Source organism: Mixophyes fleayi, chromosome 2, assembly GCF_038048845.1.
Source record: "Mixophyes fleayi isolate aMixFle1 chromosome 2, aMixFle1.hap1, whole genome shotgun sequence".
Taxonomy (NCBI): Eukaryota; Metazoa; Chordata; class Amphibia; order Anura; family Limnodynastidae; genus Mixophyes; species Mixophyes fleayi.
The window spans coordinates 346,481,057-346,508,668 of NC_134403.1; the positions used below are offsets into that span (position 1 = coordinate 346,481,057).

General features: G+C 41.5%; 2 protein-coding genes across 2 annotated transcripts in view; both read right to left on the reverse strand.

The window, feature by feature from the left end:
• The window catches only part of LIPI (lipase I), a 30,894-nt gene extending 24,022 nt beyond the window's left edge, over nucleotides 1–6,872 (reverse strand). Inside the window, exon 1 of the mRNA XM_075198214.1 lies at nucleotides 6,702–6,872. Within this exon, the coding sequence (XP_075054315.1) occupies nucleotides 6,702–6,756 (55 nt within the window). The 5' untranslated portion in view covers nucleotides 6,757–6,872. The remainder of the gene's footprint in view (nucleotides 1–6,701) is intronic.
• A 7,628-nt stretch (nucleotides 6,873–14,500) lies between these two features.
• Nucleotides 14,501–27,612, reverse strand: part of LOC142140493 (stomatin-like) — a 45,135-nt gene continuing 32,023 nt past the window's right edge. Inside the window, exons 6-8 of the mRNA XM_075198215.1 lie at nucleotides 22,283–22,486; nucleotides 20,483–20,617; nucleotides 14,501–14,819 (exon numbers count right to left, since the gene is read on the reverse strand). Of these exons, the coding sequence (XP_075054316.1) occupies nucleotides 14,631–14,819; nucleotides 20,483–20,617; nucleotides 22,283–22,486 (528 nt within the window). The 3' untranslated portion in view covers nucleotides 14,501–14,630. The remainder of the gene's footprint in view (nucleotides 14,820–20,482; nucleotides 20,618–22,282; nucleotides 22,487–27,612) is intronic.

Below are 27,612 nucleotides of genomic sequence, written 5' to 3' on the forward strand. Positions count from 1 at the left end.
AGTGTCCATCACTGATCTAGTCCCTAGCAAATCAATCTCTAAGCACAGTGTTCAAAGTGATCGCTGTGTACAGATCAATGCAACAATGTGTCAACATTGGTGGAAGGAGACTCTGAGACATCCTTAAAGTGAGAAAAGGATAGACACACTCATGCAAGAAAATGAATGCCGGGTGTGAGTGAAGTATGGTCACTGTTGACCAGAACACCTGGCTGAGAAAGCACACTCTCATCATTCTTTACAATGCAAAATAATTTGATCAATGTCAATCGATGTCAATGATCACGTTACTAAGACTAGTGTGCATGAGACTTGTTCTTTGTCAAATAACTTCATAAAGTTTCCCTTTTATTATAGTAAATCCAGGCAGTAGCAGGGGATCTCTGTCTGCTTTTCGATTCAGGTTATACTGAATCTATCAGTGCTGGCAACAGAGAACACTTGAGATTCCCCTGGTTAAAAGAAAAAAAATATATACTAAGCTAAAAGGTCAAATACATAAAAAAAAATAAAAAAAATGTAGGTTTATTTGTAAGCCCTATATTTGCCATCCCTATACTTAGCAGAGTATTTTTTGGTGTGGCGTTACATGAACTGTGTCAAAGTAACTATGGGTATAATTTTTAAAAATCATATTTTGTTCTGTTTTTGTCACTATAATGCTTTTAAAACATGTTGATAAGTACTTTAATAACCTACCACAATAAATCCCTATCTGTCCCAAAAAAACACAACGTGACATTCATTAGTGAACATAAAGTAGTTAAAAAGGTATTTTCTGTTTAATTGACACATAAAAATAGTGTTATATGTAGTTTGGTCATAAAAGTATAAAATACCCAGAATGGGTTAAAGCAGGCCTGTCCAACCTGCGGCCCTCCAGATGTTGTGAAACTACAAGCCCCAGCATGCTTTGCCGGTAGACAAGCAGTTGATAGCTGGAAGGGCATGCTGGGATTTGTAGTTTCACAACACCTGGAGGGCCGCAGGTTGGACAGGCCTGGGTTAAAGCATTTAAATACCTGTTTGATCTAAGAAAGTTCTTACTCCATTATCTACTCTAGCTATAATCCACCTAGTAGCATCAGTTAGATAATACCTTCAAGTAAATACAGTGACAAGGGACCACTGCAGGTTACAGAAATGAATATATTTTGTATAACAAAAATGTTATACTACAAATAGATAATAATCTACAATTTGGAGCTATTTTCAGCAGTGTTGCAATATTATCTGCAATAAAGTGAGTTTTCCCAATGCAGCTACGTCCACATAACTTCTTAGTGAGTATAAGAGTAAGGGAGAGTGTGGACTATGGAGAAGGGTGCAGCAGAGAGAGACGAATGTAGAGAGGGCAACTCAATTAATGGGTGGAATGAAGACCACAAAGAAAGTTGTAAATCCCTTACAAAGAATGACAATCAAACAGAGAAAGCTACAAGTTTAAGAGAGACTGCCAGTCTTGTTGAAAGAGCTGCCAAATAAACAGGAGAGCGGCCAGGTTATTAGAGAAGGCTGCCAGATGCACACAGGGCAGAGGTGCCCAAACTCAGTCCTTCAGAGCTACCAACAGTTCATGATTTCAGAATTTCTTTAATCATGCACAGGTGAGTTAATCTATTTTTCTGGGTCAGTAATTATCACACTTGTTTTTAAAGATAGAAATCCTGAAAACATGAGCTGCTGGTAACTCTTGAGAACTAGGTTTGAGCACCTCTGACATAAGGAACTGCTCCCAGAGGGGAGACCATTACCAGATAGTAAGCGGTCAATGAAGGAGTACAAGCTGCCAGAGGTCCAGAGTGAGTCCAGTTTAACTCTAGAGGTCCAGGGTGAATAAAATCCAGTCTGGTGATCCAGGGAGTCTAGGTCAAATTTGAGGGTGGAAAAAGGAGTCCAGATTTAGTCCAGAGCAAGACCAGAACTATTCCAATAGTTTCAAGAGTGCTCCAATTTGTTCCAGATGACAACCTTTGCTACTACCTTACAGCCTATTGTGGAGAGCCACTGGTTGACCTACCCAGAACTTTGATCTGTAATTCAAGAGCCCAGAGCTGGCCATTGTCCAAGACAGGGGTGAGTAACCTGTTGCATACTGCAACACAATCTGCGGACTGATCAGTACTGCGGATCGCCTGAGCTAGACGTCTGGCCTTGAACTGCCAAACACTTCCTAATTTGTATTTATTATTGTTATTGGAACTACCAACCATATCATAACCTACTAACCTCCATCTTATTGATAGTTCACTATTGCTGGACTACCACCCACATCATTATCTTCTTTATGAACAATAAGCACTATTGCTGGGACTACAATCCTCATCTTCTTCAGTGCTCTTATTATAAAGGAACCCATGTAAATAAATGTAATTCTTGATTACTGTCTTCATACTACAGCTGTTGTGGTGATCCTCATCTTTTTCCATCTCGGAGAATGGGTTCAATGATTCTTGTGTCTTCCCATGAATTCAGGTCTCCTTAAAAAGACTTTAGCCAAGTTTAGGGTTTGTGCCTATAGGTCTATATGTCAGTATTGCCCAGGCCCTAAGTTTGAGTAGTTATATACAAGGACTGAAACATTTAAAACTATTATTGTCAATGCTGATTCTACCACTGTCACCAATGTTGTTGCTGATTCTTCTGTTGAATGTTATTACCAGATGTCATTATTTAATTCTATTACAGAATGTGATGACTTTTTGTTCTTGTTCAACTTATGTTTTGCACTGAAATTGCATTATTGCCTTTATCATATGCATATATACAATTATTAACACCATTTTATATTTGACATAGTCCTCTTTCTTAACTCCTTAATTATTTGCCTTCCAGGCCATTTAATAAATGCAGGAAGCGACTTTTCCATTTTTAACTTGTGCGTGTGTCATCCCCAGTCATTTACAGTAAGTCAGACTGGTGTTTCTCTAAGTCTATACCTTGCAAAGATCTGTAACTTCGAAGCGAGAACATGACTCAGATGGAGACCGTGTGTTTTAGAGGTGAGACTAACCTGTGTAATGTACCACTCCTTCCCTCTCCAAGTATGAGGGAGTTGCAGGAATACTGCTAAGTTCAGTTTCTATGACCTATAACTGTGTCAAACCCTGTACACATATGAGGTATTTCTTAGCAGACTCATTGTTGATATAAGTTTCCGGGGTTGCACTAATTGCCTGTCTGTGAGATTCACTAGGATTAGTAACCAAAAAATATTTTCTGTTTACCAGACAAAATTGCTGTTCTGTTACCAAGATATAAAATATGATTCCAATGAAGGAATTAAAGGCACAGTCTTAGATACATTATTGCTTGTGGGCAGCACAGTGGCCTAGTGGTTAGCACTTCTGCCTCACAGCACTGGGGTCATGAGTTCGATTCTTGACCATGGCCTTATCTGTGTGGAGTTTGTATGTTCTCCCTGTGATTGCGTGGGTTTTCTCCGGGTGTTCCCGGTTTCCTCCCACATTCCAAAAACATACTGGTATGTTAATTGGCTGCTATCAAAATTGGCCCTAGTCTGTGTGTGTGTGTGTGTGTGTGTGTTTTAGGGAATTTAGACTGTAAGCTCCAATGAGGCAGGGACTGATGTGAATGAGTTCTCTGTACAGCGCTGTGGAATTAGTGGCGCTATTTAAATAACTGATGATAATGATGATTGCTTGAATGCCTTTAGTCTGTATTGATGGCTGTTTCCTTGGGTTGATTGCCTATTGCAGTCTGCTCTCCACTGTCCTCACGTACATGGCGGCTTGTAGAGCAGCCAAGGAAGCACCCACTTCTTGGAACAAGGAGGGTAATTGAAATTCCTTTTATTCCAAAAGTGCTTGGGCATAGGGAGGACACAAGGTATAAGATGACGATACAAGGGTGAGGACTAGAGCCAGGGGGCACTCATTAGAGGGGCATAAAAGAGGGGAGGTCATAGAGGCCCATGTAAGATAGGTAGGAAATGTCCCTGGAGTTATCTGTATGTGGTAGGTGTTATCTGTGGTAGAGGGATGTCAGCTTATATTCTGCAGTATGACCAATGGATGATAGCTACTTCTACACAGCACTTTGCCCAGTTGTACTTTTTGTGCCATGGACACAGGGGACAAAGTGACTTGTCTAAAGGACACTAACGGCGGGTTTTTAAAGGAGGTCTTTAGCAGATTTTTTCAGTATCATTATTATTGATGAGTTTCTCTTACTCCTAAATATTACTAAACTATTTTTGACACAGACATTGAAAACAAATGTCTGACCGGTTGCTTTCGCGTTGTTTGCTCCAAGCTCTTCAATAAACACTAATAAATAACTATAATCTACAGTATGTATAAAAGTGCACATAAATATTATTTAAATGTAAAAAAAATAAAAATGTTATATTTATCCAAATTGCTGACAACCACTCTTCCCAAAGAGCTATCTTACACATCACTTCTATACATAGTATTCCGGTGATAATGAAGTGGAAACATTCTAACCTGGGACAATTTATATCTCGTGCGCTAGTAAGCGTGGACATTAGATTAGATTATATTGGTAAATGACAATGTATGAAAAGTGTATGGAAACCATAATAAAAAGCAGATCACTGTAACGCATCCAAAGCACACTTTCGTTGTCATGTTTTCTTTTTACCTATGTGCCCAGTGACATTGGTGGGACCACGCTCTAGGTCTCGTTGCATCCACGAATGGCACTTCCTTTTTTTAAACTTCCTGGCTTAACTTGTTCTAATGCTATATTAATGCACTATCACTTTAAGTATTCTCAGCGATAACATTCCAGAATACACACCCAGCCTTAGATGAATGAAGTGCTGAGAAATGTAATGTACAGTAAATAGATATTGAATGGAATGCCATGAGAATACCTACCTCTTTGTATGCACGCACACCCTTTTTATAATCTCCTATATACAAATGTTTCTACTGCACAGGGAAGTATTTTTTTTTTTTACACAACCATTTTAAATATACATAAAAAATACTATTTGCAACAAATGACAAATTTCATACATGTGATATGTGTGCAAAAGTTCACATTAAAGACTCCAAACTTCCTTTCTCCACCCTGGCAGCTGTAAGGTCTGACAATGGTGATCCACCCCACAATGCACTGCCATATAAAATCCCTTTCCACAACAAGTACAATGATAAGATATAAGTAGACTCAAGATTGGTCCACAGAGGTATCAAATAGTCATCGCTGTCTTTATATGCAGCCAATGCAGGTGATAGATTGTTCCAAAGAGGAGCAGACTTTTTTGACCTTCGTTCAGCCAAAGAGGAATCCTATGTGTTATATCCACCTCTCCTGCTACTTTTATGGTACTTGGAGACTGCAACCCTGTTAATATGCGGTTTCCAAAGAAATGTTAATATAGGGGCATTGCAAGTATCCTCTCAGTTGATATAAGCATGTGTGAGGTGTGGCACTTTGGAGATCAGTCCCTGCCCCATTGGGGCTTACAGTCTAAATTCCCTAACACACACACACACAGACAGAGAGGGAGAGACTAGGGTCAATTTTGCTAGCAGCCAATTAACCTACTAGTATGTTTTTGGAGTGTGGGAGGAAACCGGTGCACCCAGAGGAAACCCACGCAAACACAGGGAGAACATACAAACTCCACACAGATAAGGCCATGGTCGGGAATTGAACTCATGACCCCAGTGCTGTGAGGCAGAAGTGCTAACCACTGAGCCACCGTGCTGCTCTCAAATATCATCAAACTTATGGTTCTCATGTGTCAATGTGATCATGGTCTAACCCAGGGTTTCCCAAACCCAGTCCTCAGGGCTCCCCAACAGTGCAGGTTTTCTGGATCACATGTGACATAATTAGGACCACCTGTGGATTTGTTACAATGTGTCAGTCAGTAATGATTACACCTGTGCTCCAGCAAGGAGATATGGAAAACCTGCACTGTTGGGGAGCCCTGAGGACTGGGTTTGGGAAACCCAAGTAACCGATGACTATAGGAGCTGTGGTCTGACCCAGTCAGATAGTTGCAGATCGGAGACTTGACAAGCCCTAGAAACAATATTTTTTTCCTAGAATTCTTAAAATTCTCATTATGATTTATCTACTGTAATTTTCAAAAGTTAAAGTGTAGCATCTAAAGGACAACTGATCTCAGGTACTCAAAATGGTTATTAACCCCATACAGATACAAAACCATTGGTATGCGGAGAATGTACTTTAGCTTAGTATAATGTCATTCTTTATTCTGCTCTTTAGCTATATTTTCTCACATAGACGTTAGTTTAAACTTTCAGTAAATTGCAAAGTGCCAGAATTAAGCATAAAATAAGGGAAAAATAATTTTAGAAAAAGAGAAATAATTGCATTTGTACTGGGATTATGTGCTCAGCCACTGTATACTCTATAATTTTTCCTTTACGTCACTGTTTACACAATGTGTGGCATACTCTTAGTGAGTTATTAACCAACATGGTAATATTTCTCAGCATTGATGAAAAATAGAGCAAAGTCCACCATCCGCAGTTTATGACTTTTCTGACACTTTGTCAATTCACACTCAATGTAAAATACAGATAAAGACATTCAATGAATAGAATAACAAATCAGCAATATTCTACACATAAAAGGACAAATGAAAAAGTAAACTTGGAAACACTATTTAGGTGTTAAACATTCACAGTAGAACATTAAGTAACAGTGAAGAGTTTCATAGCTAAGTGACTTACCAGGTTTCACCGAGTACGTGAGACATAAGAGAATCCAATACAACTTCAGCAGCATAGGTACAGATTACGCTCACAGAGTTCATGAAATAGATGGTACCCACCCAAGGAAAGTTCCTGGTTATCCTGCTGGTGCAGAAGGCTCAGTGACAAGCAGGAAGTTCTCAGAATGCAAGTGACACCTTTCTCCTGTGCTGGCCACTTGGACTCCTCCCTATTAGGGATAGGCTGTTTCCAGAAAGCTGATTTAATTTCTTCCATTAACCATAAACTTGCTGGAATCTGTCAGCTGCTGTAGAACCAGCGACCGGTTTAACCAGTATTTCAACTTTACATGACATTTTTTTTCTTGGGTTTTCCTATCAAAATATGGCACACTCCACAGGATTAAAACAAAAGTAAAACCAGGGTATCACATAGGTCAGTGTTGGCTAACCTGTGACACTCCAGGTGTTGTGAAACTACAAGTCCCAGCATGCTTTACCAATATATAGCAGCATATTGCTAGAAGGGTATGCTGGGACTTGTAGTTTCACAACATCTGGATTGTCACAGGTTAGCCAACACTCACATAGGATGTTATGTACTATAACGTATTAATTACAGAATTCTAAACTTTTACTAGCCAGAACCAAGAGTTCATTGCTCCCAGAGTCTCTGTTTACTAATCATAATAATAATTTTAGCTACATTAGTAACTTCTCTAGTAATTGACTGATACATAAATATATATCATATTTAACCCAACCAAATTCATACACATCTGTATTGTTAAGGCTGCACTGCATAGTGTAGATCAGTGTTTCTTAAACCCAGTCTTCAGGGCCCCTAACAGTGCAGGTTTCCCAGGTGACAAATTATTATACCATCTGTGGCCTGTTTAAACACATAACATGTCGGATAACATTTTTGTAGCTATGTTAAGGGAATAAATACCAGTATGCAGGAGGTCATGCCCTTAAGCCACACAGTGGAAAGCTTAGAAAGAACTTTAAGAAGTTTTTCCTAACTGGTTCACAAGTGTGCACTGTAGATAAACGTGGGACGGAGGCTCTATGTCTCTAACCAGACAGATCAAGGGTTCCCTGATGGGATAGGAGCTAATCGGTTCGAAAAGCATTCCAAGTACATTTTCTTTTTTTCCCTGCTTATCACAGAGATTAAAACTCCCTTCCCTAACCAATAAATAAAATAAATATTACCCGGGCTGCTGAGCGATAATCAGTTGCCCTGGTCATAGTGGCTTGGGAAGATATGGGTTAATGTGCTGCCTCAGGGATTGTATATGAGCCAGATTGCTGGTTGACGCATGTTAGATGAAGATCCCAGTAGATGTATTGCACTGCTGCATGTACCACAGTGATGCCGGTTTAATAGGCTTCCCCAAACAAATGTATGGAAAGGCCTTGGCTGGCAATAACCCATGGATGTATAGAGAAAAATAAAATTAAAAACCCCATCACTGGAACTGCAAGCACTCCTTATATACTCTAGGGAAGGTCTGGTCAACCTGTGGCTCTCCAGTTGTTTTATGAAACTACAAGTCCCAGCATGCTTTGTTAGTGATCGGTTGTCTGTTGGCTGACAAAGCATGCTGGGACTTGTAGTTTCACAACACCTGGAGAGCCACGGTTGGCCAACCTTGCTCTAGGGAAATAATCAGCTACATTTTTGCAGATCTAAAACCTTCCTGAGAATCTGTATCATCAATCGTTAATGGGGGGCAAAAAATAAGCTTTTTATCTAAAATGGAAGTAAACTAAAATTAATAAAATAAAGTAGTTATTTTAAGATTGATTATATGAGGCATCTAGTCAAATATGAGTAATCAATACCTCTGCATTTCATACTGACTTCTAGCAGTTCTACATTCCCAGCCTTTATGTCTTGGGGGCTGCCATCATATGTCAAAATGCTTTCTGTGCCAAAAGCAAAACAAAGTGTATAACGTCGGAAATGCTTTACTTCTATATGTAAAAGAGATGGAGCATGGACTTTCACACAAATATGGCAGGGTGCAATAAGCACATTTTACTTACTCTTGATTCTACAGAGCTGTTCTTAAATTCAGTTCCTCCTTCTTTACAACAAATCAAAATCTTTTTGCTTTGGAACCCAGTAGCCAAAGTGACCTAGAGGTAAATAAATAAAAGTAACTGCCCTCTAGGTTTGCCTGCATATTGATTCAAGCAGCAATGGGCTTTTTAGTTGCTATTAGGAGGATAACTGAAACGTGGTTGGCGCATGTGGATAAATGTGGCTATATATAGTTTAATAAATAAAAAATCATTTATTTATAAAGCGTCGCTGATTCCGCAGCGCTGTACAGAGAACTCACATCAGTCCCTGCCCCATTGGAGCTTAGTCTAAATTCCCTAACATACACACACAGACCGAGAGAGACTAGGGTCAATTTGTTAGCAGCCAATTAACCTACCAGTATGTTTTTGGAGTGTGGGAGGAAACCGGAGCACCCGGAGGAAACCCACTCAAACACGGGGAGAACATACAAACTCCACACAGATAAGGCCATGGTCAGGAATTGAACTCATGACCCCAGTGCTGTGAGGCAGAAGTGCTAACCACTTAGCCACTGTGAATTGCACTGTGTACTGGTATTATGTTGGATTGGAATAATGGAGCAGAGCTGGATAATTTGATGGGGGGACGGGTTGTATAGGGACTCGTTCAGAAGTTTACTATAGATCACAAGATATTCTATTTATTAAAAATGAAGCCCTTAAGCTGAATGCAGATAAACGCAGCTGCTTGTCACGAAGTAGGCACGGACATTACAGGGTTAAATGTTTGAGGATTGCTATTCCTGGATGTTAGGGGGTGGAGTAGGAGGAGTTTTTGATATATACCACTGCTGAGGCAGTTCAACTTCCTCTAGTCAACGGGATTTAACCGCCCACCCTCCCCTTTGGTATTAAGTTAGGGTTAGGTAGATGAGAAAAAAAAAAAGGTTGGCAGGCAGGAGAGCTTTTACAATCAGCAACTAATTCATACGGTGCTACCGCTGTTTGGCCGCACATCACTGCTCCTTTCGAAGCACTCTGGCTCTTGGTACCTCTGTGCGAGGACCCCTTGACCTGCACTGTGCGCCTACGTCTTGGGGAGCCCAGAGGGGAGTGGTCACGTTGACGCCAGATTTAGCACCAGCCGATTGTAAAGGACTGTGGTCCTGGGACCAGTGGTTAGTGCCTGTGGGCCATACACTGTTCGGTTTCGCTATTAGTTGTTAGCTAATTGTATCGCTCTCGGCGCCACCCTTTTATAGGTTAATTAATAATAATAATAATAATAATAATAATAATAATAATAATAATAATAATAAATAAAAAGTTTACTTTATTTGCCACTACAAAGTTGTTGGTGTCTTTATTTGTAGTTAAGAATGTAAAGTGTTAAGATTAACTTTGTTAAGGTATGGTGCAGAGCCTTAACGACGGCGGTGCGGGCGGTGCGACTGCCCCGGGCGCAAGCCCAAGGGGGCGCAGCCGCCCGATACCTGCCTTCGTGCCCAGAGGAATCGCCGCTCTAATTCAGCTCCCCTACAAGCAATCCATTCCCGGCAATGCAGTGGAACGCATGTGAAAGCAGGAAGTTCGGCATTTGGAACTTCCTGTTGTTGGAACGCACATGCGTTTCACTGCATTGCCGGGAATGGATTGTTGCTTGTAGGGGAGCTGAATTAGAGCAGCGATTCCTCTGGGCACGGAGGCAGGTATCGGGCTGTGGGTGATGAACTAATGCTCCCTTTAAAATATGTAATTGATCAAAAAGGAGTGGTGTGTGATTTGTCCAGAGACGTTTTTCTGTTCACCCACGATGGCCCCTGTGAGTCAACAATGGTTCTTGATTCGCGTTGACTGCAATTGAAACAAGTTAAAGATGACATTTTACGAGGTTCTGAAGGACTTTTTTCATTTGCACTAAGGGACTAGAAATTCTAGCGCAACGCAGAGTTGTAAGTAGATAAAGAAGAGTAGTCTCAATTGTGGTATATATTGGAACATATATTGTAATAGGTCCCCAATTACCCCTTACATAATGTAACACATGTATGATCCCTACTGTATCTAGTAAACCACGTTATTTATAGAAAAACTTCTACCAATTATTACCATATATATATATATATATATATATATATATAATAATATACAAATTCTTTCAGTAAAGTGCTAGCCACACCCACATTAGGTTGGCCACACCCACTTGTCAAATGCCACTCCCACTTAGATGGGGGCGCCGGTGCCCAGTCTCGCCCAGGGCACCAAAATGTCTAGTTACGGCACTGGTATGGTGTAATGCTGAGGGAATCAGCAGTATGCAGTTCAATGTGCTCAACTTCAGCATCAAGATTCAAACAATGGAGGGCACGGAAAGCACATTTCCTTCCCAGCCTTGATTTCTATTTAGCTCTAGCACAACATTGATGGTATAACTGCTAATTACATCATCCCACCAGCAACATAGATCAATGTGGGGTACATGAGACCTCTGATCCTCCATTTAGCTGGAATTTCAGTTTGATGAAGGATGTGATAATGTATTTTATATGGAATGTAGTGTACCTTTAAGAATGCTTCACATTTTAATATGCTGAGGGATATATTCTAGAATTTGTAAGAAGTTGCAGAGAATTTTAGAAGCAGAAGTAAAAATGAGATCTGCAGAATTAGCGGATTACAAATAAAACTACTACCTCAAGGCTTTTTGGAAAATTGCACCATAAGGCTAAAGTGCACGTATAATCGCAGGCTTGTCAGGAGACTGATCTTGTGATTCATCAACTGTTTTTGCACATTAACAAGTTCCTCAAACGTACTATAAATGTATATGCTGTTGAAGTCGTATAATTGGATGAAAGAAAGTATATTGATTAATATTGTTTTACCGTGCGATTGCGATCAGTACGCCACGTGTTACGTGTCATGGCGCGATTGCACGATAAAACACGCATGCATACACTCGCACTTTTACATTCATCTATTTATATATTTCATATTTATAATGGTTCCATTCCACAGTCGTTTATGAGTAGATGGTATTTGTTTATAGTTATATATATTATAAGGTTATGTGTACACTTTAGTGATATTTAAGGTTCAGGTTACAGGAAATATGTCCTGTTTGGTATCATTTTAATCCCCTATTTATCCGCAGTTGTCCGGTTCATTCCCCGAAGGGATCGCACATTGCATACTCTAGTTAGCGATGTTAGGGAATAAATGTTTAAAATGATACTGTCTGTGTAACGTAAATAGACTAGTTTAAACTGGATTCTTGGTGGGAAAATCGGAATACATCCCCTGGAGAGCTGACCCCACCTTTGGATATTTTCGTTTGAACTGGGCTATGACCTGCATTACACTGGATCCTCCTGAAGCCTGGACCTATAGAAGCAAGCCACATCATCTGCATTGTTTTCTCTGTATCACTGAGTGTATATATACAGCTCCCTGGGACCAGCTAAGACAGTCATTACTGACCATAGTCTTCTGGACTGAAGGACTGTTCTAGCTGGACCCAGCAGAGGCCGCAGCAGAGCGCAGTGTATGTATGTATGTATGTATTTATTTGGTATCGGCTGTACTGTATTATAATTGTTTATTGAACTGATAAAACTTTTGCTTTTGCTAAATATATTGTTTGTGCTTTGGAACCACAAGAAATCGCTTAGACAATGCTTATTGGAAAACGATGAAATGACTTACCTTGTATGCAATGAAACAGAAAAGACTTTATACAGAAGAGATGTTGTGTATATTCTGGTCTCTAATCGATCATAATGCATGCAGGAAAATTTTCTTTGATTGTGTATAAGCTCGGCATCAATCCACGGATAGAATATGTTGGATTTGACAGATGCAATAAACGTAAAAAAATATATTTTCATTAGAAAGTGATTATTTTTTATTGAATGCCGCTAGGTTTTTAAATGTGGTGTTTATAACACTTTTAGGGGTATATGCATCAAGCTAATTTGGCAACAGCTGTTTCCGCCTCTTTCAAGTTTAGTAGCTATGCAATTTATGCCTAATGGAGAAGATATGGCAGAAATCTCCTCCGTTTAGGCTAATACCACGCAGCATCGCAGTCCCCATAGTTAATATGGGGACTGCGATGTTCTGCAATGCATGAAGCTTTGGGCGTTACCTGTCTTTTCCTATGGGATTCTGCTGAATCTGTTACAGTGGAAGTGCTGTGAGCATGCGTGATTTGCAGCAATGCATATTTGCAGGTACCAATATTATTAGTGCATAGACCCCTTAAAGTTTGTTTTGGCAAATAAAATTCTACAGCTACTGCATTCTCTTTTAGACGTAACACTGTTGTTGGTGCAGGATTTTATTACCCCCAGGAGTGATTAAAGAGAAGAGATTAATTAGTGGAAGACAGAGTTGTGGAAGAGATGAAATACCCGTTTCAATTTGAAAAAAAATCAATTAATAAAAGTCTAGTTTTATAGACTCTTACTTACTACACTCCGCCCCGCACAATGTATATTTAGGTCTGTTATGAGAAGGCGTAAATGAACGCACAAGAACTCTGCAACCATTGTCTAAACTCAGCAATGACACACAGAAAATGAGGCTCCAGGGATAAACAGATCTCCTCCAAAATCCTGGATTATGATGTTTACAAACTATCCTTACACCATAGTTTAAGGACACAAAAGTGAAGTTGCAGTGTTCCATTTTATAAATGTCCATACCTGCATACACTACATATACATTAAGATGTAAGTCTGTAACATAAATCAGAATGCATATAGTCTATTTGTATTATTCACCCGAGATGACATAAGATGAGAAGTCAGTGGTGGTCCATGGTGTGTAGGGGTACTGGTGCTGTCCTTCCACTGTGGTTATGGCTCAGACTGTATTTGCCAAGATGTATTCAGAGGGGATGTGACATTAAATCCTACTGAGCCCGTAATGTGCGCCAGGGAGATGATGGGACCTGAGTAGCAGATGTGGTAACTCCAGAACCGCAGACATAGTTTCCTATGATACTACAACCTGGGGGAATTGCTTGCACAGAGTCTAATTTTATTTCAAGGACCCTTTAATAATGCATGGGCGGGTGAATTTGCATATTTGACAGCCAGTAATTATCTCACCTTATGTCCATTTGCCGCAAATCCTGAAAACATGACCTGTTAAGATAATCGAGAAAACCTGATATTGATGGTATCAGTACACATCGAATCCATGAATTCCTAATTTGTAACAAGTTATTGCTTATCAGGACAAACAAGAATTCTCTATTTTTTCTTGACTTTTTTTGTCACAGGGTGGCAGTATCTTAACAATCTATCAGCTTCTACTCACAAGCAATACACAGGGGCGCACGCAGGGGGGGTTTCTGGGTCTCCAGAAACCCCCACCCCCTCCGCTAAAGAAGTGCCCCTACATAGCGGCACTGTACTATACAGCAGCCGCAGCGCTGTCAAAGAAGCGTCCGCGGCGGTGCTGTATTGTATACAGCTCTCTCGCTTTTTTTTGGGGGGGGGGGGGAATGGGGGAAACCCCCCTTAAAAATCCTGCGTGCGCCCCTGTTACAGATATACAGAGGACATTCTCTGTCCTAAATGACTTGCCCATTTATGTAACTGAATAATTCTATAATAATACCAAATTCTAGTTACAAATGAGTTAGATTATTCCTTTATAAATCATTAGTTGTATTGCATTCCTAAAGATACAGGTTTGGTGGCAATGATGTGAATGAGCACAAAAGCTGCAGATGACAGGGGTGAGAAAATACAGTTACTGTGTGTGTATATATATATATATATATATATATATATATATATATATGAGAGTTCATGTCGTGACACGAGTAAGGAATTACATGGCAGTAGATATGTGCTGCCTGTATTATGAGCATAGCCCTGCTGAAACTTGTTAGTCTTGCCTATTTGTGAGATAGTAGTGAAAGGAACTCCATGGGTATGGGAAATATGACAGTAGAATTCTTCTCTGCAGAGATGTGTGAGAGAGTCTGCAGGTAGCGGAGCTGGAGGGCGGCTGGAGATTCAGACATGATAACAGCTGCTTCTTTCAGGGCCCGAGAGGCATTCATCTCCCCCTCTGCTGCAATCACCTGCATGGAACCCAAATTAAACATATACAATTAGTGTCATATAGAAATGCGTTTGACGCAATCTTCTGGCAGCAGTTGCACTAGAACCTTGACTCACTACTGTGTGCTGTTGTGAACGTTGCTCAGATTGGCTAGTTGTTGGTCTAGTCCCTCCCACTTCAAACTTGAATACACATAGACACACAAAAGTTGGCTGAGCTAAAATACTTTGTGCTGTTATTAACATTATAACGCTCCCATTGACTACAACTGCAGACCACTTAATCTGCTGCACATCCTTTGGTAACCAGTTTTGAAGAATGAATACAGTAGAAGCTCTGATCTGAATTAAGCGTACCTAAAAATACAGCTATATACACAGATTACTTATATAAACAGTGGCACAATTACAGCAGATAAAACTGACGATAGAGGAGACTGGTAATGTCCCTTAAAGGATAGTGCAAATTAATATTAAATGGTCTTAGTAGTTTATAGTGGAAGCCCCATCCCTGGTATACTGTTTCTCTGTTCTACAGGCACCTGAAGAAGCCGTACCATTGTAAGTGGCAGGTTGGGTCCATCTCCCTACTGTATCGTTACACTGCTTCAACAAGATGACATACTGACATGCAGAAACGAATATTGGCGCCAGCCAGCTGAAGCAGCTTTAAGACTCAATTGAGTACGGACAGGTTATGCCATGCCCTACTCCTTTGTGTAGGCCTGAAGGGAAGAACCCCATGAAAACGGCTATTAAAGGGTGTAAATTGTGTCTGTTCTAACATGGAATTATTTAATAATGTGTAACACCTCTTGAGTGCATGGGAGAGTGAGTGACGTCCATGGGATGTGGGAGCAAGTGTGACACTGGGGGAAGCTGGAGTGATTTGTGGGTCGCCAGGTACGTGTGCCTGATTGAGCTGTGTCCCATTTGCTACCCTGTCTATATTGGAGTTAATCCAGCCAATATTAGATTAAGTGCGTTACAAATTACAAATTGAAGGCTCTGCAACCCAGTGTTAGAGGAGAGGAGAGATGGGGAGTGAGCTTGAGAAAGTTTGTGGAGCCAGATCATTCTGACCTTACCTGTCAGGGAGTCGAGTAGTGTGAGTGCGGGTGTTTATTGGCGATTGTGGCAAGGGACACAGATGTATACCCAGTGTGAGAGAAACTGTTGTGGCTGCAACTGTGTTACAGACAGAGGTGGGAGACATTATGGCAGAGAGTGCCAGCTCCTGTGCCCAGTGCTGCAACTTAAAATTACTAAGTAATTCAGAACTGTGCTGAAATGTAAATTGGTGGATATATAAATAAGGCTGCCTAGTTTATTACCATAAAGGTACATAATCCTAACTGTTATCACAAGTTTGGCAAATTAAAGATCTCTCATATCATCATCACCATTTATTTATATAGCGCCACTAATTCTGCAGCGCTGTACACAGAACTCACTCACATCAGTCCCTGCCCCATTGGGACTTACAGTCTAAATTCCCTAAGACACACACATGAGACACACAGACAGACAGAGACACAGATGCACACACACAGACTAGGATAAATTTGTTAGCAGCCAATTAACCTACCAGTATGTTTTTGGATTGTGGGAGGAAACCGGAGCACCCGGAGGAAACCCACGCAAACACAGGAAGAACAAACAAACTCCTCACAGATAAGGCCATGGTCGGGAATTGAACTCATGACCCCAGTGCTGTAAGGCAGAAGTGCTAACCACTACGCCACCGTGCTGTAGTAGTATATACAAAAATGTAACATTAAGGGAATATAGCACAGGTCATGTGTGGAGGATTGTCTGAACAGGTAACCAGATAACGAAAGCATAATACACAGGTTGTTAACATTATCCTGTATTTATACAGTTTCTGGCCTCTCCATATCAGCCCCAAATAAACATGCAAACAAAAAAGCATATTATAGTCATAAGATCTATTGTGATCACATTTATGGGGTTTATATTATAATATGGCACAATATGAACATGGGTATAGTATCCCCTATGGCCGCCGGTTCCACCTCACTGTTATAAAAGATGTTGCCCAAGTTTAAGCTTTCAGTTCCACTACACATGCGTATACGCTGGCACGGTGACGCGCTACGTTAAGCCTTACCACTCCGGACCCGAGCTCAGCTGCCTTGTTGAGAATTCTTGATAAATTGCTGTGTTAAAAATAATGATCCACTTTCATAATAAATAGGCTCCTTGATCATTAAGCTATAACTGTAAACTGCAATCCAATATAAAGCTCGATTGTCACGTTGATAATATGCTATATGCTATGTTTAGATATGCGTCTTCACATAATGACATTGCTTACCTCACAGGAGCCCATTGTTCTCATTCTGCTAAGTACAAGGTCATCTGCATGGCAAGTGCTAGTTGTCTTGCTCAAATATTATACCGCTGGCTCTATTTACGCAGTCTAATTGTTGAATGTGTAACGGAGAGAAATAAACTACTGCGTGATTTTTCTGCAGCAATTCATAAAAAACAATATACACTGTGACCACTGAAAAAAACACAGTAATCAAAACACTTGCAGGAAAATATATCGTTGCGACGTGGGAAAGGCGTTTTGTTTTTGTTTTGTTTCATTTTCTGCATGGTAAAAGCCAAGCTGCAGTTCTACCAATTTCTTGGTAGTTGGCCGAAAGAGTAAAATCAAGTTCCTCCAAAAGGTCATCCTTTCAGGATTTCGTCACTGCGACCTAATTTAATTTTATTTTAAAGCGGCAATGTCGGGACCTCGCAGGTTAACTTTTTTAAACGTTGTAAACTGTTTATACAGCTAACCTGCGGGGTCCCGACTTTGCCGCTTTAAATTAAAATTCTTTCAGGTCGCACTGACGTCAGACACTACTGCCGGTGAGCTGTCCATTCGGAAGGAGGTCCTGTCAGCCTTCTGCTGCCATCGGATATCTCCAGAGTCGGTGTTCAGGTAAGTCTGTGTATATTGCAGTAGTTTTTTCCTGAAATCATTTTTTTTTTGTAGGTCTTCTCTGTGCGGATTTCTCGTCATTGTTGAAGCGATTACCACCGGTATTAATACCAGAAGTTATTACAGTGCACCTGTTAGCAACATAGAGTGCAGGCAGCCAATTTGTGGGCATGCAGTCTATGAAATCATGTGTAAACATTAAAGTCACTTATGAGGGAGATTAAATTATGTATTTTCTGCAGTACATTCACCTAGCTTAGGAAAAAGTCACAGGAGTCACCTTAGGTGAGACCGCTTCACCCAGAGATTTTGGCAGTGTGTTACTCTGTCCCGTTGGAGATAGGGATCACTATCAAAGTGATTTAAAACATCCAATCAGGGCTTATCGTGACAAGTATGACTAAAACTGTAAATTGCCTAACTACGGAAATAACATAACATAGCAACAAACATGCAAACATAAAAATAAACTTGTTTAAATAAGCCATAAATAGAGGTATCCATATAATTGTACTGACAAGCCCCACTAGTCATGCTCAAAAACACGAAGAGATAAATTTACTAAACCTTCAAAAAGGAAAAGAGGAGGTGTTGCCCATAGCAGCCAATCAGATTCTAGCTATCACTTTCTAGAATGTACCAGATAATTAACAGCTAGAATCTGGTTGCTATGGGCAACATCTCCACTTTTCCTTTTTAGAAGGTTAATAAATGTTGATTATCCCTTACGTTTGTACTATTTTTCCACAGATAGTATTTTCTCACCAGCCTGCTAATTACTCAGCTAGTATTCGAGACATTGAGAAAACCCACACATAACTGAAGCACATGTGGACCTGTAGAGAGATTCCATTGTGACAAGGGAGTAGTAGAGAGAGCCTTAGGGCAGGTCTGAATAAACTCATTTTAAATACAGTTTACAATGTACATGCCTGACAACTGTTTCAGTGTGATAATACTCTCACTCTGCTTTTATAACTTTATTCCGATTATAAACACCTGGGCTGAATTCTTTAATTGGTCATAAAAGTCACTGATTAACAAATTAAGGAAAGTCCATTTGAAAACACTGCAGGGATAAGAATTCAGCACATTATTTTTATATTGACTTTATGTTTTCTATATGTTAAGCCTATCAATTCACTATAAGCTACTAACAAGACTGAGTCATGTGGCACAGGGCACTTCATATTGTTGAATTGATAGCCTAAATATTGGTTCAGCCCACAAAATGATTGCCTGCACTGTGCGTTCAATTTAAGGACCTAGGGGACCACTTATGAATAGAGTTAACTTTCTGTGTACCATTAAATTTGGAGAATGTAAAATTATCTTATTGTGCCTATCAAATAAGCACTATAAGGTCTATTTAGTATTAATTGCAGATTAGTGAACTGCCTGGAAACCTATTGAACTGTCTACAACTCTGTAAGCCTCTATTTGTTACGCTGTTTGTGACCTTACCTTCAACCTATTATAACTTTTTACCTCACACCCCCTCTTCCAGGGGCTCATTTTCTGATATTCCCCATAGTTTACTAATAACCTTTACACTTTCTCTAGAATTCTCTATTCCCTATGTCATTCCTGCTTAGTGATTTCCATATTTACAATCAACTTGTCCTTTCGACCCAGTTTACTCACAACTCCTCCCCTCCACCCAGAGCCGGATTTAGGCCTCATGGGGCCCTAGGCAAGATACTGGTTTGGGCCTCCCCTCTCCCTCCCTCTCCCTGAAACAATTAATAACCCTATGTTTTTTAACATGCTCCAAAAACATACTGGTAGGTTAACTGGCCGGTATTAAATTGCCCTTAGTCTCTCTCGGTCTGTGTGTATATATGTTAGGGGATTTAGACTGTAAGCTTCAATGGAACAGCGGCTGATGTGAATGAGCTCTCTGTACAGCGCTGTGGAACTAGTGGCGCTATATAAATAGATGATGATGATGATGATGAAACACCCCTATAGTGGAGTAAGATGTATCGCCACACAGCGGTGGCGCGCTGTCACAGGGGCGTGGCTTGCATAGTTGGAAGCATGACTCTGTTCACGAGCCTCTGATACAGGCCTTACGCATTTCATCAAGTCAGCCCTTACTAAAGTGACCGACAATCTACTCATGGCTAAGTCAATTGGTTGAGGGCTGCAGAGTTGTGTGGTGCCTTCTAAATAAATATTGATGGTGATGATGGAGATTCAGTCACTACCTGTTATACATCTGAAAGTCATAGTACATGCTGCACTGGATTTGCAATGAACAGTGATCCTACAAATCTGAATGCATGTCTGCATGAATTCATGTGAATAAACGGAGTATCTACAAATATGCAGTCTTTTTGGATTACTGTTTGGCGCAATGGACACTTTATATTATGTAAGTGTATCGTTTGTTAAAATTATTTCATCATTTGCATTTTTCACAAAATACTCATGTCTTCTAATCCTGAATGGGGAATTTTTCATGCACTTTGTTATACATTTTTTGCCAATTTTTGGACAACTATGTCAAGCATGCAATCAGCATACCAAACTGTGCTACATCTTCAGTGCCCAGGTGTTAGTGTCAGTGGAGGTCATGTACGAAGCTCAAGATGTCCGTTGTGTACAGCACGATCAGCTTTGGTCCCACTCTTTGCCTGGATGTGTGCAAATGTTTCATCCTACACTCTATCAAATTCCTCAAAACACACTTAAATATATGAGAACAAAATAAAATGTGACCTTTGCCCTGGCTTCGCGAGAAGCTTCTGCTTCGGCAGCCATCGCTCTCTGCAGGGATAATGGTAACTTGACATCCTTTATCTCCACGCGTTCCACTTTAATCCCCCATTCTTTTGTAGCTGTATATAAGAATCTCTGAGGATGGAAGGGCGACAATCTTACAACAGAACCTATTTTATGACTTAGATTGAAGCACAATACAAACATCCATTCTAGTATTTAAAAGGAGTTCAAATTCTTTTGAGAAAACACTTGGACTTGTGTAGCGGGGGTTCGCATACGTTCAGTCAGCTGGTAGACTCAGGTGGGGTGAGCCACTTTTTACTGGAACTCTCTCGCTCCCTATCAAGAGCAATGGACATATCTACAAATTCAACATTTCTTGCAGGAGCTGAGTCAGGTGCTTGTCCTTCCCAGATGTTAACACCCTTGAAGAACTTTGTTCTATATCTCAGAGCCCAACCCATGCCATATCACAACTCTACCAAATAATTTTGGAAACTACCTATACGTCAATTCCCCTAGAGGATAGTCATTGGCTGAAGATTTTTACAATGGCAAAAATTTACTCCTCTAGCCTTTCTGTTTTTGAACTGCAATACAAGATTATGTTGAGGTGTTACAGATGCCCCAGTCTTCTTAACAAAATATCCCTGCTGATCCCTTCCACCTGTTTGAGATGTAACTCTGCAATTGGCACTCTTTTGCTTGTTACATGATTGGCAACTATGTTACTCACACCCTTCACTCGATATCGGACCGTAGTCTCTATGAAACAATGTGTCTCTATCCAAATGCACCCCTCCCCCCAATTTCTTCCCGTCCTCTTTACCCTAATGTTCTTACTGGTTTAATTAGAAAATTGTTCATGTGTCTTTTTTTTGTCACAATGTTCATTTCATGTTTGAATGACATTTTGTCTGTTTACTCAATGCATAACAAGCAATGAAGAGTACATAAAAAAATTATGAAATTGATAGACTTGCATCTTTTTTTCTTTTTAATCCAAACTAAACCATTTAGAAATTGCCAAAACCACCTACATTCCTGCACTTTGAAGGACCGTTCCAGTTGTCACTGCAAAAAAAAAGGCAGGGACCTATTTGATGGTGGAGCCACATCCAATTGGTAGATTGGTCAGCCAGGACAGGCATGGGCTGAGTGGACGTGTCACTACATGGGGCTGCGAAAGATGGGGGGGGGGGGGGTTTGAGGTGTGGTCTGAAGTCTCCTGATTTTACTATTTTGACTATTGCGGAGGTATGAATTCATCCATACAATATTGGTGACCATAACAGTGTGACATCAAAAATTAAAATGATAATCAAAATCTTTAAATTATTAATAGTGTTAAATTCCTATTTTGGTGTAAGGGTATACTTTCTCAGGAAGCCTTGTTTGTGAATCACCAACCTAGGGTAATTATATATACACAATAAAATACTATTGCTGTATTTACAAGCTCCAAAACAAGGGGTTTGAGCTCAGAAACAGCTAGAGCCACAGGGTACGTGTCTGAATGTTAGTTGTTTGTTGGAATATAATTTTAAAAGCCATTTATAACGATGTTTGTTCTTACACTAAGGGCTAGATTTACTAAGCTGCGGGTTTGAAAAAGTGGGGATGTTGCCTATAGCAACCAATCAGATTGTAGCTGCCATTTTGTAGAAAGTACTAAATAAATGAAAGCTAGAATCTGATTGGTTGCTATAGGCAACATCCCCACTTTTTCAAACCCGCAGCTTAGTAAATCTAGCCCTAAGACTTATCAGAATAATATATATAGGTGGACATACTTACACCCATCTGGTCGGCCATCTCTTCACGATCTACCAGAATTTCTGACAGACTTTTGGTCCCCAGCATATTTCTTAAGGTGGTCTGAGCCAGCATTTGAGTTGCTTGATTGGCGTTGTCCACTTTAACTACTGTAATAACTGGATTGAAAATACGGTAGAAGACGACAGCATCAACCATGATGGTTACGGAATCTTTGGTGAGAACCTGCAGGCAGAATACAGTAAACCGGCAATAAGCAACAATCCCACTGCGAGAGATAGAGAATGAAACAGGGGATGGCGGAAAACTGATGCAGATTAGTAATTATCCAAGCCTGCCACTTATATTAAAGCTTTAATTAGATTACACAAATATGTTTATATAAATATATATATATATACTACTATTTTATGCAAACTTTAATATAAGTGGATGGCTTCAGTAATAACTTTACCAATGATTAATAAAATAAAATCTGCCACATTGGCGTTACCAGTCTAATATTAATGTTTCATGTATATTTACTGAAAAACATACCTGATCAAATAAATAATTATATTTATATATATACATATTTATACACATCAAGCAGTCAAGTAATAATCATGCTATGAAGGGTCTTCGTTCTTCGTAAATATGTATATACATAAGATGAATAATCATATGTATATACATATTTAAGAAGACCCTTCAAAATGAATGGTCTTCTAGATATATTTAATGATATAGAGAGTAGGCGACTCACCTACTCTCTTCATGCCGAGGAGGAACTGCAGCCATTTCGTATTGTTCAGCAGCCGCGGTGCTGCTGACACAGATTGGTCGCATATGTCAGTGGAGACCCCGCCGGCCGCATATGACAGCTGTCAGTCACGGCGGGCGGCGGGGTCGCCACTGACATATGCGACCAATCTGTGTCAGCAGCACCGTGGCTGCTGTCAGCAGAGGGGGTCATGCAGGCGGCGGGGGGCCCTCAGAGAGAGGGGGGCCCGGGGCACGTGCCCCCTGTGCCCCCCCTTAATCCGGCCATGCTTGGGGCCCAGTATTTTCTGCTTCTATATGTTAGCAGCAATGCAAAGTAGGCTTCTGTTTCTTTTTCCATCACTTCTACTTACATCCGGAAAATAGTTTTTCCTTTGTCCTTGGAAGGACCAAAAAAAAGTTGCAAACTCCGCGATTATGGCTTCTTCTTGTTCCATCTGGTCACCCCCTGCCCAGCTTCACACAGTCCCCAGCTTTAGTACAGGCCGTGAGATGAATGACTGAGCCCTGGAAAAAATTGGTTGCATAGAGCAGCCGCCAGGGCTCCAATGAGTAGCACCCTGGGTAGAGTGAATTTCTCTTTCATTCTAACTGGGTGACACTGCTACCATGGCTTGTGAGAGTGGAGGTGGAGTTGGCACTTAACAGGTTAATGTATCAAAGCTGACAACCCCCCGCCCCCACCCCACTCTGCAACCGCCCTGTAGCCTCTGCAGTCTTAGTTAAGTGCCCAAGGGAGTTGGGCTTACTTTCATGGCAGGAAGTAATTATTCTTTTTTTTCCTAAAATTTAACTTAACTGTTGCAGCAGTGTGCTCTATTAGCCAGCAGAGCACACTTAGTCACTCAGTGAGAGCCGAGATTTTTAAATCTATTTTGATTTAAAAAAATCGATCAGCGCTGTCAAGCGGATTATAGTTGCTGACAGGCTGCTACAAGACCCAGATACCAGCGCTGCCAAAACGGCAAAGAGCACCGGTAAATCGGAGCGTTGGAGGTCGCCACTCCAGCGATTCCAGCGGTTGCGGCAGATCTCCCCTCTACCTCAGTAGCAATTGACCCCTAGTATCAGGCAGGACTACGTTAACCGCCGAGTCCACAAACTTGGGACAGGCTGGGGCTCCATGTGTCCTCACCTCACAAGACCCTCCTGTAGGAGAAGCAGCTTGGTCAGCTTCCCTAGTTAGAGGACTTGATAGGTTAAAACGGTTCCTGGATGCGCCAAGACCCTTACCCAAAAATAAGAGACTCCAATTCACTAACCCCCTTCTGACCCTCTCTGATTCTGAAAGATCATCAGAAGAGGAGAATGAACTGATCGAAGACACTGATTCTACACAGGTCATAGACTCAGAAGAGTCTTCCAGATATCAGGGTATTGACAACCTGGTGGTAGCAGTTCAGACATTAAGTATTCTGGATCTAGAAGAGACTAGAACATCAGATCAAATCCGCTTTCCATCATCAGTAGAACTGAAGGAAATAGCGGAAGCATACTGGAAACAACCAGATAAGAAATGTACTGTTCCGCAAAGGTATGTGATTTTATAACCAGGAGGAGGATCTCAACCGTTGGGAACAGGTTCCAAGGGTTGATTCACCGGTAGCGCACCTAGCACGACACACCACACTCCCTATCCCAGGGACAGCCACCATGCAGGACAATACTGACCGCAAAATAGAGGTATTTTTAAATTCTATCTACACTGGCGCAGGTACATCATTCAGACCTATGTTTTCATCGGCATGGGTTGCCAGGCCTATGGAAACATGGGCTGACTAATTAGCAGTGGGTCTGCAAAATTCAGAATTGCTCCCCCTTGCCCTTCATCTCAAGGATGCTTCCAGATAAATATACGAGGCCGCCCAGAACGCAGCCTCCATTTCTTCATCTATTTCTGCAACCGCAGTAGCAGCCAGGAGAACCTTATGGCTCAGGTCCTGGGATGCAGACACGGAATCAAAAATGTCGTTAGAAATACTCCCTTTTTCAGGGGGAGTGTTATTCGGACCTGACATAATTTACCAGGCAACAGGAGGCAAAAGCAGCTTCCTCCCTGTAAATGTTCCAAAACCTAGGACACTGAGGTTTGGTTCATTTCGGCATTCCTTTCGTGGGGGCTCCATTGGCCTGGGCCAGACATATAGACTGAGAACTTCGGCCTCTAGAGGACAATCGTATAGAAGTAGGTCTTCCTCCTCCACGAAACTTCCATCTCCCAAGCTTCCCGAAAAGCAGTCAGTTTGACGGTCTCCCTACCCTCCTCGCAGCTGTGGGAGTGGGTGGACGTCTGCTACTGTTCAGAGATCAGTGGGCAGCATCCTCAGAAGACCGTTGGATTTGGGGATCATGACGAGAGGATACATGATAGATCTATCAGGTCCAGCACCTCGTCAATTCTTCGCAGCCAGCTTACCCCGCAACCTTCAAAAGAAAGAGGCGATGCTTACATGTGTTGCCTCTCTACTTTTCACAGGAGTCATCCGCCAGGTTCTGGAACACCAAAAGAGACAGGAGTTCTACTCCAATCTCTTTTTGGTCCCAAAGCCAGACAGCTCGTTCCAGCCTGTGCTAAATCTAAAGCAGTTAAACCGGCACCTACGGGTGGTCAGGTTTCAAATGGAATGCCTCAGGTCAGTCATCAATGGACATGGACTGGAACTAGATCAATTCATGGCATCTACAGACATCAAAGATGCCTGCCTTCACATACCTATCTGGAAGGCTCATCAGGCCTTTCACAGATTTACAGTGGGACCATCTCACTACCAATTCAGAGCTCTCCCATTTGGCCTTTTGACAGCACCAAGAGTGTTTACAAAAATAATGGCAGTAATGGCAGCCTGTCTTCATTCCAGAGAAGTGCAAATAATGCCCTATCTGGACGATCTGCTCATAAAAGCCTCCTCAGCTCTCCTGCTGAATCAGCACCTGGTCCTCACTATCAGGACCCTGGAGACGCACGGATGGTTCAAAAATCGAGAAACTGATTCAGTGCCAGAAAATGACCTTTCTGGGACTTATCATGGATACCAGCAAATAAAAGGTTTAAAGAGACAGCGGATACAATTGTCACCAGAGGCGAAGGCTTCCCAAGATGGTGCACAGTCAAGGACAATCTGACAGTGGGGAGGTCCTTTACCCCATGATCCTGGATCTTAGTAACCACAGACGCCAGCAGGACAGGAAGGGGGGCTGTGGTACGTCAGTTACGGCTCCAGGGACTCTGGACCACTCGGGATGCTTCTCTCTCCATCAACATTCTGGAGCTAAAAGCCATGCTAATGGCCTTAGAGAGCGCCCAGGTGATACTGCAGTGTCTTATGTTGACAGACAGGTGGGCACCAGGAGCGCGGGGGCAATAAGGGTGGCTGCTCAGATCTTGACCTGGGCAGAGAACCACGTCCTGCTATATCAGCATTTTTTATCCCAGGAATCCAAAATTTGGAAGTAGACTTTCTCAGCCGGCATGCGATATTGCCGGGTGAATGGTCGCTCCATTCGGACGTCTTCCAGTCTCTGGTCCTATGATGGGGGATTCCGGACCTGGACTTAATGGCATCATGTCACAGCAGGAAGGTGCCTCAGTTTTGCTCTCGTGTGCGAGACCCCTTGGTGGTGGCCATCAACATAATGACGATGCCATGGGAGTTCAGGCTACCTGTTTCCTCCCATCCCTATGGTTCCCAGAGTTTTTCGACAAGTGAAACAAGGGGACGCCCAGTCATTCTAGTGGCTCCCGCTTGGACAAGGCGAGTTTGGTACGCAGAAATTCTGGGGCTAGTGGTAGGTCCGTGTCTGAAATTACCTCTTCAAGAAGACCTTCTTCAGCAAGGACCATTTACAAATCAGGAATTGCCTTGTCTCAATTTAACAGCATGACTGTTGAGGCAAGCCTGTGGAGGTCCAGAAGCTTCTCTCCACGAGTAGTGAACACCCTCCTTCGGGCTAGAAAACCAGTTCCGGCACATATTTACCAGAGTATCTGGAAAATCTACATCAAATGGAGTGAAAACTGACCATGTCACATGGCTTTCTTTCATCTTCCACGTGTTCTAGCTTTTCTCCAGGATGGCTTGGATGCAGGCCTTTATCTAGGTTCTCTGAAAGTACAGATGTTGGTCCATTCAGTATATTTTCACCTGCGTCTGGCAGACATGCCAGGATGTCAGGATCTTCTTGCAAGGAGTCCTACATATCCAGTCTCCATATGTTCCTCCAACGCCCCCCATGGATCTTAATCTGGTGCAAAATATGCTTCAAGGGCCTCCTTTCGAACCATTACGCACTGCAGAATTAAAATTCATGACTATAAAAGTTGTATTTCTACTAGCTATTGCATCGGCTCGTAGAGTTTCAGAATTGGGTGCTCCCTCATGTCGTGAACCATATCTTATCTTTCACGATGATAGGCGGTTCTCAGAACAGTTTCTGCTTTCCTGGTTTCCAGCTTTCATGTGAACCAAGAAATAGTGGTTCCGGTATTAAAGGGAGGCCCACAGTCTTCAGGGACAGGTTCCATGGAGTCTCTGGTATTGGTCAGGGCTCTAAGAATTTATGTCAGGAGGATCTCAAAGATTCGACGCACG